The sequence below is a fragment of the Musca vetustissima genome, unplaced genomic scaffold (assembly GCF_032173495.1).
Source record: "Musca vetustissima isolate MV318-11 ecotype Yass unplaced genomic scaffold, APGP_CSIRO_Mvet_v1 utg10349, whole genome shotgun sequence".
NCBI classification, from domain to species: Eukaryota; Metazoa; Arthropoda; class Insecta; order Diptera; family Muscidae; genus Musca; species Musca vetustissima.
The window spans coordinates 150899-167155 of NW_026879760.1; the positions used below are offsets into that span (position 1 = coordinate 150899).

A 16257-nucleotide genomic window follows, 5' to 3' on the forward strand; every position below is an offset into this window, starting at 1 on the left:
CCACTAATGAACTGATAAATCGTTATCGATTACTATAATCGAACGATTGTTTCTAAAATCGTTCTTCTTTGTCATCTCTAAACACAAAGGCAAGGGAATGCGTGAATGGAATAGTTGTTATTTAATAAATTCTGTGTCGGCTTTTCAATAAAAAATTGACTTAAAATGTCTATTGCCAAGAGAGTTCAGGTATGGTCTCTATTATCAATCATATATCTATATGGAAACCGTCTTACTATGCTTGTTTTCTTTTAGCAATGGGCAACATTTGCCCGTCAATGGCACATCTACGATTGCACTTGGCAAAATCCTTTTGATTCGGCCAAAATCATTTCCCGGCATTTGAGAGGAATGCAAAAACCTATTTATCATCCAATGAGTAAGTAAATGAAAACTTTGGTATTCCTGCTTTGAAACAAAACGTAATGAAGCGAAATTAAATGTTAACTCCAACATGCTCGTTACTGATGTGTGAAAGTATAGTGTAGTAATGTCTTATGGACATTGTGGGAAATTAATTATAAATGTAGGTCTTTCCCCGATTGACATGTGAATTATTAAAATTATGTACTTTTTTAACATAAACTGGCACATTAAATTTTAACTTCTCTAGAAGTTTTTTAAATAGGATGTTTTATTTAGCCATCGACCGAATTCATTTGTTCTCATAAAGTTGATAACATCTACATTATTTTAATCAGTAAACTTATACCGAGAAGTGTATACGTCCATATATAGTCATAGATCCTCGGGATGGTTCTCTTCTACGTATTAACAATGCACATACAGATTATACATTTATTTACTCAAAACCTACAAGGATTATTTTATGCTTACAAGTATAATAGTTTAAAGTTGGTATAGTTTATAAAGATCTTTAAATATGTTGTGAATGAAAAAAAAAAAACATTTGAATAAAAATATATTTTGCAAATTGAGTGGTAAATACCCCTTCAGTATTTTATAATTGTATTGTTTTATTTTTTACTCTTCCTTTTCAGATGATTGTGGTGACCATGTTGTAGTAATTAACACCAAAGAAATTGCCTTGCCCGGTGATGAGTGGGTTAAACGTGTTTATTTCCATCACACTGGCTATCCCGGTGGAGCATCGTGGACCTTAGCTTGGCAATTACACGAAAAAGATCCCAAAATGGTTATGTACAAAGCAGTATACAATTCAATGAAGGGTAACCTACAGAGAAGACATACAATGCAGCGTCTTCATTTATTTGCCGATGATCAGGTGCCCGAGGAGATTCTAGCAAATGTAACAAATCAAATAAGAACGCCACGTCAAGTGCCACAACGTTTAGATATGATTGACAAGGAAACATTGGAGAATTTCCCATCGATTATGGATTATCCAAAGGATTATATTTTACGATAATTTTGTTTTTGTTTGTTACTCTATGAAGAATATAATTTGAAATAGAGAAGTTTCTTGGTTTTTTTCCTGTAAAATAATTTTAATTTCGATTGGGAGGATGTTTTACTTTTTATAAATCTATGATGAATTCCTGTGTTATGAAATGAACCATGAAACTATAATTATAACGCGTATGAAGAATTGTTTTTGTATGTGAAGAAAAGTCCTGTAATTGAGCTTGCCACTATGAATATACTAAATTTTTTAGCAACAAGCTCCAATGAAGGTAATTTTATCCAAAACTGCTTATTAAAACTCAATTCTCCCAATTGATATAGTATATATAATATTTGTAGGAAGACTATTATTTTTTTTTACACAGTCGGTTGTAGTACTGAAATTTTATTATATGAAAGACCATACATATTAGGGGCGACGAATCTAACACTCATAACATCTAAAAACTAGGAAATCTGTCATATGTCGAAGTTTAATCGATCTTGAATAATGTATGGAATGACAAGAATAAATAGTTATCTTTTTATCAAAATATTCACGCTTTGTGGAGAAAATATCAGAAGAAGAGTGCCGACAGGCTCCATCTTCGAACTTGCCGTATTACGGCATGAATATGCAGCTGGAAGACCTTATTTGTTTTTCATTTTTGAAAAAAAAAAAATCGGAAACCAAAATGTTGCTTTCGCAAAAGCTTTCTGAGTATTGCAAGGGTACTGGGAAGCGTAGAGGAGGGTAACTAATGATATTGGACTGTTTTTCTTTGTAGGGAGTTCGATCTATTTACGAGATTTATGAAGTAATGGATCGGATTGTTTATACAAATGTGTTTTTCTTCGCTGAAGAAAATATACCACCTGTTTAGGTGCCTCAGCTTGACAATTACGTGTATATGTCAAATATTGGTTGAGGAAGTCAAAAATCACGATTTTATAATGGTCAGAGCAATCATCAGATTTTTGCTGCCGTAATGTATAATATTTGGATTACATATGTTAAGAGCTGATTATGGACGACCATATCAAAAGAAAAATCTAAAAAAAATCAAATTTTTGGCCAAGATATGTGATTTTCAATACATAGATGAGTGCAAAAATATGTACAGTACCAAATTGTGTATACAGTCCAAAATATTTAAATTGCTTCGTATTATAAATGTACGAATTGTACCCTCTAAATTGTTGTTGTTTTTTCGTTGATATTGCATTTGCTTTAGTTGATATTGGACTTTTATTTTTCGTAAAGAAGGTACTGTATCTCCCGAATGCAAGGATGTATCGACGTCAAATTTTGTTCATATCCTATTTAGGATAGTTACATTAAATCTGTGTACAGAAAATAGTTCTATTGTCACGGGTAAAAAATACAGAATACAGAGGGTTAAAAACGTTACAGGTTATTTATTCAGTTTGCAATTTCAGTTGCTGTAGTTTTGGCCACCAGTGTATGTCGAATATGTTTTAACCCTGTGAGCCCCGATATTTTTCCGTGACCTTAGAACTATTTTTCTGGCACATATTTAATGCAACTATCCTAAATAGGGTATGGAGAATATTTGACGTCGCTACATCCTTGCATACGGAGATACAGTAATTCTTTTTGAAAAATAAAAGTTCAATATCAAAAAACCAAATGCACCATCGAAAAAAAACTCTTTAAAAACTCTTTATTATAAAACGATTTAAATAATTTGAACTGTACACGGAAAATGGTACATATTTTTGGCCTCCATTAACTTTGTAAAAAATTGATTATTTTAAATGTTTCTTCTTGTTTCGCCCCTTATCATGTATTAACATATGTAATCCAAAGAATATATATTTACTAGCTGCGTATTAAATATAAGCCCTAAAACATTAATTAGTGCCAAATTTTGCCACGAAGGGTTATTAAACAAACTCACTTCTATATTTTAATGCCACATTACGACAACTACTTCGCCACATTACGTGTCCACTAATTGAAAAGATATTTGTTGACATCACCCGGTGACATATTGCAAAAAAAATTGCATTTGCAAAAAAAAAAGTTTTGTTGGCCGACTAAAAAGCCGCACGGAAAAGTGATTTTCCAATTTTTTCACACCCACGTCAGATAGAGGTACACAATCATTGCAAATAAATCAATTATTTTTAGCAACAAGTAGATAACATTTATGTGATTTTGATTAAAATATTGATCTAAGATCCACTTGTTGCTCCCTGTGTTCATTGGCCAATCAGCGCTTGTTAACAATTTGTTGATATCGCAAAGAAACGACACAAAATACGATAAGATTAATTGAAACCTAACCGAGATAATCTAACAACCACAACAATTTAAGTTTTAGTAAAATATTGTTGATAATTTCTTTGCAGTCCATAAACGTTCGTTGAGCACTCAACAATTGTCCTCGCCCGATCTACTTAATACCGTACCAGTTTATTCTGTATCCAATCGCAATATGGGTCGTCTAGGAAAAGTTGATCCCAGTTCCTACTCCCAACCAGAATTGATTACAACCAAACACAGTAATTTGCAATGGAAAGTCGATTTTGAAAACACCAAATTGAAGGGATCTGTAACACACAAGTTCAATGTCTTGGAAAATAATTTGGAATCAATTGTAAGTAATAATGTTAGTGAAAATATAATTGATACTAAGAGGTATTTTCTAGATTTTGGATGTTCGTGACGTGACCATTCTAAATGCCGAAATCATTTCTTCCGGCTCCACAACACCTTTGAATCATTTTATCAGTGACCCGGTTGATGATATTGGAGCTAAATTAACATTGGAACTTCCTCAAGGCACTGCCAAAGGAGAGTAAGTAAACAGCAAGAAACAATTCCTATATGTCTTATCAAAGCAGTAAGATTGTTTTTAATCTCTAAAAACTTCTAAAAACCCCAACATACCACATGCATGCGTACATATTTCGTATGTAATTTATAGCCGTTTTCTCCAAGCGGTTGTAAATTTCTTATTAATGTTGTTTTATAGGGGTTGTGATTGGAAGGCGGCTGGTAACATACATATATTTTTGAGACGATAATTTTATTGCTTCTACCATTGAAGAGTTCACTGAAGCGTTTGTTTATTTGATTTGCTACTGGGTGGATTACTGTATATATAGTAAATAAACTGGAAATTATTTCAATACTAGTACTTGATGGAGAAGTGTGTTTAGTAGCAAAACTGTCAAATATTTCAATACTATCATGTAAATACTGTAATAGAAAATTACAACCAATTGTATTTAAAGATGAGTCTAAACAGATTCAAGTGACAGATTCGAACCTAGCAAAAAATTAAGAAAGTCCTCCAATGAATATCAATGTGGGCATGCGGATACGACGACGAAATCTGTTTGTCTAGATTTCTGAACCAAAAATCCAAATAGCACTATGGCCTACGCATGCAAAGCTTATGCTATAGTCAAAGTAAAACAAGTCGTTAAATGCGGCAGGCTTTAACTTGCTCTACCGCCCACAATGAGGTGGGCCTAAAATCGATCAGGACTTGTATTTTGGGGCCATGTCATATTAAATTTTTGGCAGAAAGATTTGACATCCAATGAAAGCTTAAAATATCTAACTAAAGCCAATGATAGAATTATTGCTGTTAATTGCGATCTGTTTTTAATTTCAAATTCTAAATAGAGTCGAAATTTTTTAATTGATTACTGTGTATCACGTGTTCCATTATATGATAAACCAAATCTTTCTATTTAATTAAAAAACTTTTGTTTCGTTTTTCAGATTAACTGTCCGTATTGATTATGAAACTTCACAAAAGGCCAGTGGTCTACAATGGCTTACACCCGAACAAACATTAGGCAAAAAACATCCATACATGTTCTCACAATGTCAAGCTATTCATGCCCGTTCGATAATACCATGCCAAGATACACCTGCTGTGAAATTTACCTATACTGCAACTGTGGAACATCCAAAAGAACTGAAGGCCCTTATGAGCGCCCTAATTGACAAACAAGAAGAAGGTCGTACAACATTCAAGCAGGACGTACCCGTTCCAGCTTATCTCTTGGCCATTGCTATTGGTGATTTGGTATCGAGACCTTTGGGTCCCAATTCTAATGTTTGGGCAGAGGAGGGCATTATTGAAGAATGTGCTGCCGAATTTTCTGAGACATCAGAAATGTTGAAAACTGCTTCTGATATTTGTGGCCCGTACGTTTGGAAACAATATGATCTATTGGTGATGCCACCCTCATTTCCATTTGGTGGTATGGAAAATCCTTGTTTGACATTTGTAACACCTACCCTTTTGGCTGGAGACAAATCGCTGGCTGATGTTGTTGCCCATGAAATTGCTCACAGCTGGACTGGTAATCTGGTGACAAACAAAAACTTTGAACATTTCTGGTTGAATGAAGGTTTTACCGTATTTGTGGAGACGAAAATTGTTGGACGTATGAAGGGTGAGAAAGAGCGTGACTTCCATATGTTGAGAAATCTTACCGACTTGCAAGAATGTGTATGTTTACAACACACTTAATTTGATAAAATTGTATTTTTAATTAGATTTTTTATTCTTTTAGCTTCGCACTCAATTGAAGGATACCCCCGAATTGACCAAACTTGTTGTTGATTTATCCAACTGTGGTCCTGACGATGCCTTCTCCAGTGTACCCTATATGAAAGGTTCTACATTTTTGCGCTATATTGAGGACTTGATGGGTGGACCAGAAGTTTTTGAACCATTCTTGCGCTCATATCTACAAAAGTATTCATATCAATCTGTTGTGACTGATGATTTCAAAAATTCTCTCTATGACTACTTTGTCTGCACCGATAAAAATGGTAAACTCAACGAAATCGATTGGGAATTGTGGTTGACATCTGAGGGCATGCCACCAATTATTCCAAAGTAAGTTAAACAACACTTGTGTAGTTCAGTATATTTATTTTTAATATTTTAATAATTATTTTAGCTTTGATCAAACACTTGCCAATGTCTCGAAACAATTGGCTGAATTGTGGAGCACCAAAACGACCGAAGAACTGAGAGATAATGCTGAAGTCAAGCAAAAGATCTCTACCCATCAATTAATCGATTTCTTGGGTAAATTAATTGAATGCAAAGACATCAAAGATTTAACTGAGCAAAAAATCGAACTATTGGAAGCTACTTATAATCTGAAGAACACTAAAAATGCTGAAGTTCTATTCCGTGTGATGCGTTTGTGCATTATGGCCAGACTTATGAATCGTATGGATAAAATTATTGAATTCGCAAACTCCAACTTCCGTATGAAGTTCTGTCGTCCAATTTATCGTGATTTGGCTCAATGGCCTGAAGCTAAACCAATTGCTGTTAAGAACTTTGAAAGTGTTAAGGATCAAATGATGGCCGTTTGCTCACATACCATTGAAAAGGATTTGGGTTTGAAATAAGCATTCTCGGAAGATATTTCAAGGCATTTATTTATTATGAAGATAACATGTGAAAAAAAAACTTTGAAAGTGAAATAAAAAAAGAGAAATTTAGTTAAGTTTGAAGATTTTTATTTTGTGTATGGATGGGTAAGTTATTTTGTTGTTTAAGCTTACCACGGAATGAGGATATATTATACGGATTTGGATATTTAATAATCATACCACCCAGAAATTTTAAGCATATATTTATTGCGTCGTGAATGGTATGGTATATGGTATGCTAAGGTATATTTTTGTATTTTTATACCCTTCACCACACTGTGGTACAGGATATTATGTCTTTGTGCATATGTTTGTAACAGGCAAAAATAATCGAGATAGACCCATGGTTCCTTTTGAGAATATGCATAGAATTACTTTCTAAGTCGATTTATGCATGTCCGTCAGTCAGTCCGTCCGTCCGTCTGTCTGTCTGTCTCTCCATGTTAAATTGTAAACAAAGTACAGGTCGCATTTATAATCCGAATTGGATGAACTTTGGCTCAGGTCACTTATTCGGCCCAAGGACGAACCCTATTGAAATTGGGAAAAATCGGTTCAGATTTAGATATAGCTCCCATATATATTTTCGTCCGATTTAAGGTAAATGGTGTACCAAAGTCCTTATATATCATTCGATTTGCACGAAATTTGACATAGCGTACTGAATTAAGTCTAGAATGATGTGTGCAAGGTTTCGTGAAAATCGGTTCAGATTTAGATATAGCTCCCATATATAGTTTCGTCCGATTTAAGGTAAATGGTGTACCAAAGTCCCTATATATCTTTTGATTTGCACGAAATTTGGCATAGTGTACTGAATTATGTCTAGAATGATGTGTGCAAAGTTTCGTGAAAATCGGTTCAGATTTAGATATAGCTCCCATATATATCTTCGTCCGATTTAAGGTAAATGGTGCACCAAAGTCACTGGAAATCTTTTCATTTGCACGAATTTTGGCATAGCGTACTAAATCAATTTTAGAATGATGTTGCTAAGCTTCGTGAAAAGGTCCATAGCTAAACCAATTGACACAACATACTGAAGTAATATACATAAGTCTCTGGCAAGTTTCCCTGAAATCGGTTCAGATATAGATATATAATAAAAACCCGACGATACATATGTAGGATACATATGTAGAATATACCCAAAGTGGTGAAGGGTATCATATAGTCGGCCCAGTCCGACTTTACTACTTTCCTTACTGTTTTTTTGATCATTCAAGCGAAAATCAAATACAATACTCGTTGATCGACAAATACAAACCTTTAGTAAATAAAACTCTAAGTTAATACTCAGTTCTGATTTTTTGTCTCTTTTATATTTGTTCATTTATATAATTGTCTTGTTTTATTTCATTTTTGTTTTCTTTATTAAAAAATAAGCAAAACTACGTTTATAACAAGATGATTTTCATTCTCATGCTTAATTAATAATTTTGTTTATTTGTTGTTTTGTTCTTTTATGTGTAATAATGTCTTGTCGAAAAAAATATATATGTACCTAAATTTTGTGGTTTTTAAATCATATTTGCATTAGATTTTTTTCTTGGATTCGCTTTCGTTTTTTATATTAAATGTCTTCGTTCGAAGGAGTTGTGATTTGGGTTGATGACGTTGTAAGGGTAATGCGTGTGTCATGATTCGTTTCGTATGGAATACTTTCTTTTAAGTCTAAGGGTTCAGAAAGCGATGACAATATCAAACTAGACACCTTAGCGAATGTTCCATAACATCAACATTATCCTTACATCGTATTTTCTTTATATGTTTTTTCTTTGTAAGTGTTCAATGTGTGTTGTATATTATGGGTTTCATATAGGCAGTATGTACCATTTTATTATTCTTCTACTCGTCGATTTCCAATTGTTGTTATTTTGTTTTCTAGGTTATATGTTTGTTTTGAAATGTATTTTATTTCTGGACAATTTGTTTTTGTTTTATTATGTTAAACTAGAAATGTGGCGCACTTTATTGGCTACGGGGATACATGCAATATTTTTCCGAATACAATACGGAAATTACACTTCAATTGTATCAAAATGCAGCAAAATGTTTTTAAATGTGTGTTATATAGATAGATGTAAATTTGAATTCATATATTATTGTAAAATAAAAACAAAATACTAAAAATATATTCATTTATATTTTTTTCTTTGATTCATAAAATATTGCTTTGCTAGTTTGAAAAAAAAATAATTAAAAATATTGCTTTGTGACATTTGAAGTAAAATAATAGTGTTAATAAAAAACTATATCGAAACTAATGAAATATTTTCCAAGGAGCATATGTATGCCAATCTTGATTACTGTAACAAAAACATTTAAAGAAGAAACTTCGCCGACTCATATAAATGGTCCACTGGCGTTTTGAGGAGGCAGCCAGTAACAGTTCATGGGCTGAATTTTTCTGAGTCTGAATACACATAATTTTCCTGCATTTCGATTTATCACCGATAGCTGTGGGAAGCACAGAAAAAAAAACACTGAAAACACTAAACAAACGAAATGGGAACAAAGATCTATAGAGAAATTAGGAGCGCGTTTCATCAAATCTAATCACGGCAACCGAAAGTAATTTATACTTAAGACCCGTCAGCACAGGATTTTAAGAAGTGACTTTAAAGAAGTTTTCTATAAAAAATAAAAAAAAACTACTAAAAAAAGCAGTGCAATATTAAAAAAAGTTATATAAAATATATATGTATACGAGTATATATCAAATGAATATATTTATGAATATTGTTTGTTGATCTTAGTTCTGTAGATTTTCGTTTTCATTATTAAACTTAAATGGTACGGAGATAAATGTTTTGTTGTTGTTCTTGTTATTTAGGACTTTTTGGACAAAAAATATACATATATAAATACGTATTTTGTGATGGTTTTGTTTTATTTGCTTGTTGTTCTTGTTCTAATGTGTTTCAGTACTGTTCATTTGCTTAGTTGTTGTTAGTGTTTTTATTTTCTATATAGAGTCCTAAATTTGTAGTATTTGTTTTATGTTTTTTTTTCTTCTTTCGTTTCATTATCGCTTTTGTTTGTTTCTTTGTTTTCTATATGGCCATTTATTTTTCTTGATTATTACTTTATTTGTGTTGTTTTAAATTCTTAATAATTTCAGTTTGCTTTCATTTCGTTACGTTTCATCTAAACTTATTATGATGTGATTTTCATCTTGATTTAATTTGTTTTTTTGTTTTCTATTATTAATATTACACAATTACAAATTTAACATTATTATTGTTTAGTTTTCATTATCTCTCTCGTTCTTTCTTTTTCTAGATTCCAATTGTTTTGTTTTCACAATTTTTTTGAAAATTTCAGGTGAAATTTTGTTACTAATTTCTGTTTTTTTTTTTTTTGTAGCCCTTTTTGTTTGCGGGGTTGTTTTCGGTTTTGCGCTTGCGCATTTTTCATTCGTTTTGTTCGTCTTTATCTTAATTGTTTAACTACGTTCATTGCAATTTATTGTTAATCGTAAAATAATGTGATGGGATAATCCAATTGGTTTTATGTCACTTAAAAAATTCTAATTTAATTCTGAGGTTAAAATTAAAAAATAAATTAACATGTTTTTTTAATTGGTTTTTGGACTTTTTATTTTATTTTTTGTGTGTTTTTTTTATTAATGGAAATTGGGTTTTTGTTTTTCTAAAAAAATTATATGTATATATTAATCTTATAATGAGGAATAAAAACTATCACGCACTAGAATTATCATTGGATCGGGATGTGGATGGACCGGCCCCAATATCATCGCCTAAGACGAATGTGGGACTCTGGCGGGACGTAGACGCAACAGGTTGATAGTGGTAACCCTCACGATAACGCTGATTCGGTTTACGGGTTGGTTGTGTGTGACCCAGTGTTGGTCTTTGATTATTTATTTCATTGGGTCTTTTGGCTGAAATTTTATATACAAAACATACACAATTACAGGATACACCCTAATATCTGGCATTTACATTCACAACTTACCAGGTATATAAGGCTTTTGATTATTATAGGACGTTGGTGATGATATTGTACGATTATTGTGTTGATTGTGATGATTCGTTTCACTGTGCGCTGTTACGCTATTATTACAATTATTGTGATTTTGAGATTGTTGCTGCTGTAGTTGTAACTGTAATTGATCACGATTCGGCACATCCGTACTATCGATTGGACTCATCGGTGTCATTTCACGATCCTCAATATACATATCACTACCATCGTCGGGCACATGACGATATTGTGACCATGGCCAGGAAGCAATACCAGACAATAATAACGATTCAATGGCACAGATATAACCTAATATCTATAAACAAACAACAACAATTAAATATTATATTGTAATATAGAAGGGTAGGGATAGTAACTTACCGCCGATGCAAATAGTGTATCTTTGGTGTATTTCGGTACTAGAGTGTACTCTCCGGCAAAGAGCACCATGTGCATTATTAATGTCGAGCTCAAAATTAATATTAAACCAATACTCAGGTACATCCATGTATTCTAAAAAATAAGAGGATATAAAATAATATTTTAATATTTTTACTATTACAAAAGAGTTTTTTGCTTATATAAAAAAGGTGAATCTGGTTAGTGAATTCAATTCGGAAAACGGATGCTTAATGTTAGAATGTACTATAGAATTTAGATTAATTCTCGGCGATAAAAAAATGTGCACTTGGTTTAGGCCTCGATTTATGCATAGTTCTTATATAGATGCACTTTCCGTACTTTGAAGATTCTGAACTGGTTTCTGCTGGAATGACTGTAAAATTATATTTTGGTTGACGTAACGTAAATCTAGTAACACTAATTGAATCTCCTTTCCCGGTTAAACATTCGACTGTACATAGGATAGTTATTAATGGACCATTGCCCTTTACAAAGTCTAGGTGATTATATATTGTGTAGACATGAATGTTCGTACAATGTCCACATTAGGATAGTTACACAACAACATTTAATGAGTGCAAATGAATTCAACCACCGAATGTGCCCTCAAACTTGAAAGCACAACAGTACAAGAACAAGTTATACAACATCAATGAGTCCAATGAGTGAACATCATGCAATGTATTTTGATTCTGTGTATTATATATGTTTACCTTGTACACTCTTTAAAACTTTATTAGTGAGCAATAGTGAGAAATAATGTCTTTTATTTTTTTCTATTGAATACAATATATGATGTAAGAAAAATATCTTCCTCAAGGGATATACAAAAATAGGCCTATGCAGGTACAAATAGGTAGAAATACATATGCACTTTTTTGACTTAAAGACTTTTCATTTGTTCTTTATGTTTTTGTGGACGTAGGTCATTTTCTTACAAATTGTCTCTCATTCATTTCTTACTGTAATAAATTTCTTATTTTTTACATGATAATATTATTAAGTAGAGTAGAGATTGTTTATTAAAAAATATAAATAAAAATATAATGTTACTAAGGCAGAGTTTGAATATCTAGGTAGATGTGGGATTTGCAGACCTTCCACAAGAGAGACAAATCACACATACATGACTTAAACATGAATATGAAAGGAAAACGGGTATTTTCAAATTTGAATGTAGGGCGAGCTTATCACCAGATTCCTATGGCACAAAACGGTATACACAAGACCGCGATTACTGCTCCATTCGGTTTAAAAACACATTCATAAATTAAGTATTAAGAGGACTAGACTTTATATTCGTCTATATTGATGACGTATTAATTTTTAATAAAAATGAATAGGAGCATTTACGACACTTGAGCATTGTATTTTCACACCTACAGAAGTATGGATTGAGCACTAAACCAAGAAAGTGTATATTCGGTATAACAAATATGGATTTTCTAGTACATAATATTTCGGAAGAGGGTATTAGACCACCAGACGAAAAAGTATCTGCTATTCAGAAATTTGATAAGCCAAACACGGTTAAGCTCATGCAAAATTTCATCGGTATGATCTATTGCTATCCTAGGTACAATTCTGGGCTGGCGGAATTGTCTAGCTCTATACATGATATGTTGAATCGCGCGTTAGGCAATAAAAAGCATAAAATTATATGGATTTATAGGGCTCAGTAAGTTTTCAAGAATATTGAGACAGCCTTTGCATCTCGTATTGTGTTGAGTCATTTAGGATGGTATATAATGATTAATATTGACAGTTGATGCATTATGCACTACTATAGGAGATGAATTACAACAGATGCGTGGTGAAGTGACAGAGTCTTTAGCATTGTATTCTAGAAAATTATCCGACACAGAAATGAAATACAGTGATCGTGAGTTGCTCGTGATTCATGGCAGTATTCTGCATTTCCGTTGTATGCTTTAGCCGACTGAAATTCCAGTGTTTAACATATCTTGTTTTTAGAGTTGACTTGGCAGTCATATAATTACTACTTCATCGTATGCACCCTCAAGCAAATGGAATAGTGCAGCGATTTCATCGGCAGCTTAAGGCTGCGATTATGACAAGTAGTCAGCAGAGGAATAGGAATTTGTGGATAAATTGAATCAAGGTTTTAAATACATTCGCTCCAATTTCTCTTACCATTAACATACCACGAAATGTACGTATGTATCCAAAGATCTCTCTAGTTGTGATTATATACGTATGGGAAATGACAGATCATTACAGTGCCCTTATGAAGCTCCTTATAAAATTATGGAAAGAGATACGAAATGGAGATTGACGGAAGTATTATAACTATATCCATTGATAGAATTAAACCCGCCTAAATCGAGACTGCAGTAGCACAAGGTGAAATTGAAAACGTTAGGCGCGTTATTTTAATTTGGTTGAATAGTGTAGGTACCAACGTGTATTTAATAAGGCGTGTGCAAGAATCACAACAACATTAAACAAAAACAACATTAAAGATACATTGTAAACTTATGGAAAATCAATGTGTTTCTACCATGGGACTCCAGTAACCAAGAACTAAGAAACCGAAATGTAAATGCTACAAATATCTGTCAGTAGTTATTTCAGCATTGTAGAGGTCTGATTTGACATATTTATTTATTATATTATATTAGTAAAATTTTATATGCCTAATATGAATGAACAAGAACATATTATGTTCTTGTTCATCATTTATTTAATGTTATTTCAATGTGCAAGACATTCATTTTACATCTTTTCGTTATACTTACAATTTTTGTCCAATTGAAGGGAAACATTAGAGCTATATGTGAAATGTCAAGAAACAACATGAGGCATGTGATCAAAAGGGAAAACAGGGCACAGAACACCATCAATCTGAGGCGTCCGATGAGTGGCAGTAAAAAGAGACCAACTTGTACTGTTCCAGCCGAGCATTCACAGGCCAGACAGGCTGCTGAAGACAACTGCATGGGGGTAGAATATAAAAATTAATGATATGAACGTAAAAGTCAAACCATGCACCTACCACCAATAATATTCTTACGATCCCCGTGGGCGTTTTCAAATGTTGCGGATCACAGTGTAGGGCTACACCCCATGGCAGTGGCGTTTGGGCGATACGCTGTTTATAATTGGCGTGCGAGTCCCACGACGTGCACGTACCCAGTGGCGATTCCAAGGATAATGATAGCTCTCCGGCCCTGCTGCCAGCTATTTCAAAATCCTGTTCATCGTCCAGCTGACAGCAGACCGGCTCCAGTTCACGTATCTCGTCCAGTAGTAGTTCTATCTCGTCCGTTCCATATAGATCAGATACAGACGGTATATAACGTTGGGTTTGTTGCATTTCCCGCTGCGGGGGTTGTCCCACATCACCGGATCTTGTGCGAAGGAATTTTTATTAGCTGAAAAGGTTTTTTTTTGCAATCGCTCTCGCAACGGGCACAATCACTCCTTGGGTTGAATTTGGTTCTAAGGTCTTTGGTTTTGGTATTTGGTAGTTGTGCGTTTGGGTTGTTGTTTTTGGGTTAGATTCCCTTATATATTTTTAATGTAGAGGAGGAAGTAGAAAATTGTCGTAAGTTTGTGTTTTAATTTTAGTAAAAATTCTGAAAATGAAAAAAGGATATTTCTTTTATTTTTAATTATGTTAAGGATATTATATAATGTTGTATACAAAATGGATACATAAGCATAGATAAATTATAGATCATATACAAAAAGAGTGTAGTCAGGGGGAGACACATCTTTATATAAATTATATAGTTTTTTTCGTTTCAGAGAACTTTAAACAGGAATGACTTTTCTAGATTCTTTTCCTTCATTTCGGTTTGGAACAAACCTCCGGATCGGAGTTTGTTTCGGTTTGTCAAAATGACATCTACCACAGCTCTGCTCCCATACGAGATAGAGGGCTCCAGTTGCTGTATTGGGCGTTTGAAATGATTTTTTAGCACAATAAATTAATTTTTGCAACTGATCAAATGTCGGGTCCTTTCGAAACTAAATGTGATATGTTCTGAAGAAGTGAATCAGTTACTTTAGTCTAAGTCATTCAAGGGGACTACACATTTCGGGAAATTAGTACAGCACAAAATACATAAACATCGACAGTCACCCATGCATGGATTTCTGGTATAATAAGTGGAAGCCTGTTAAATTAAATATAGACTTGCTATATTCTCCAGTATGATTGATCCCTCGGCCCCAGCTACACCTATCATCGTCACGTCGCACAGTGGGTTGAGCGGTAGGCAAAATGGCGATTAATGGATATTCATAAATACATAAAAAAACATAATTAGAAAAACAAAAAAATTAAAAAAAAAAATTGTTTCAATATTTGATGGCCTTTTTTGTATTTTGGAAAAAGTGGTCTTATATCACAATTTTCGCTATAACTAATCAAAGAAAAATTATAAAATAGGAAATTCAATTAAAAATTAGAGCATACTTAATGTGCTTTTAGAAAAAAAAATTTTCTTAAAAAATAAAAATTAATAAATATTTAATCTTTATTTATATACCCAAAATTTTAAATTAAAATCCGATTTTTTTCTTCAAATTCCATAATTCCACATATTTAAAAAAAGTTACATTAGAAAATATTATTATATCTTATTGATCAATATTCATAAACAAAACCCATAGTATAAAAATAAAACAAACAACCATTACAGGAAAAAATAGCTAAAAATATAATTGTACGGTTTTTTATTTTCTTCATTTCATTAATTTTAACAGTATTATTAATTTCATAATCATCATTTACTTCACAACAATTATAAAATTAATTTACTTAATAATAATCATTTACTTGTTAGTCATCATACAATTCGTTAATATATAATAATCTTCATCTTCATCATCTTCGTCACCATTATCATTTTCCTTTTGGGTAAGGATAAGTAAGTCCAAAGCAGTCTGAGACATTTGCTGCATTTTCTTTTTACAACTCTTCCTCTTGCTCAAAATAAATGGATCTGAACTTAAAAGAAATCTATTAAAGACGTCTTCTATTGTATTTTCCCGACTGAATTTACTGGAAAAGTTTTCCCAATAGTGTT

At 32.7% G+C, this 16257-nt stretch overlaps 3 protein-coding genes across 3 annotated transcripts in view; 2 read left to right on the forward strand and 1 right to left on the reverse strand.

The window, feature by feature from the left end:
- Positions 1-246: 246 nt before the first annotated feature.
- The window catches only part of LOC133324881 (large ribosomal subunit protein uL13m), a 111058-nt gene continuing 95047 nt past the window's right edge, over positions 247-16257 (forward strand). Inside the window, exons 1-2 of the mRNA XM_061533708.1 lie at positions 247-379; positions 1002-1404. Coding sequence (XP_061389692.1) covers positions 352-379; positions 1002-1390 — 417 coding nt within the window. The 5' untranslated portion in view covers positions 247-351 and the 3' untranslated portion in view covers positions 1391-1404. The remainder of the gene's footprint in view (positions 380-1001; positions 1405-16257) is intronic.
- Positions 3742-6784, forward strand: LOC133324882 (leukotriene A-4 hydrolase). Its single transcript, XM_061533709.1, has 5 exons — positions 3742-3989; positions 4042-4190; positions 5126-5864; positions 5929-6257; positions 6322-6784. Exons 1-5 carry the CDS (start codon positions 3828-3830, stop codon positions 6782-6784), a joined length of 1842 nt encoding a protein of 613 aa, XP_061389693.1. The 5' UTR covers positions 3742-3827.
- LOC133324883 (uncharacterized) lies at positions 10458-14602 on the reverse strand. The gene is made up of 5 exons (XM_061533710.1): positions 14217-14602; positions 13960-14154; positions 11180-11311; positions 10790-11114; positions 10458-10715 (listed from the first exon to the last, which is right to left on the reverse strand). The coding sequence occupies exons 1-5, from the start codon at positions 14535-14537 to the stop codon at positions 10513-10515; spliced, it is 1176 nt and encodes a 391-aa protein (XP_061389694.1). The 5' UTR covers positions 14538-14602; the 3' UTR covers positions 10458-10512.

Excerpts from the sequence above, each read along its gene's own strand:
- LOC133324883 (XM_061533710.1), bottom strand. The coding sequence starts at position 14,537 with ATGCAACAAACCCAACGTTATATACCGTCTGTATCTGATCTATATGGA. Across the intron at positions 11,115-11,179 it reads ATACACTATTTGCATCGGCG|ATATTAGGTTATATCTGTGC; the intron begins GTAAGTTACTAT and ends GTTTGTTTATAG. Across the intron at positions 10,716-10,789 it reads TCAAAAGCCTTATATACCTG|CCAAAAGACCCAATGAAATA; the intron begins GTAAGTTGTGAA and ends ATAAAATTTCAG.
- LOC133324882 (XM_061533709.1), top strand. The coding sequence starts at position 3,828 with ATGGGTCGTCTAGGAAAAGTTGATCCCAGTTCCTACTCCCAACCAGAA. Across the intron at positions 3,990-4,041 it reads AAAATAATTTGGAATCAATT|ATTTTGGATGTTCGTGACGT; the intron begins GTAAGTAATAAT and ends GGTATTTTCTAG. Across the intron at positions 6,258-6,321 it reads ATGCCACCAATTATTCCAAA|CTTTGATCAAACACTTGCCA; the intron begins GTAAGTTAAACA and ends TAATTATTTTAG.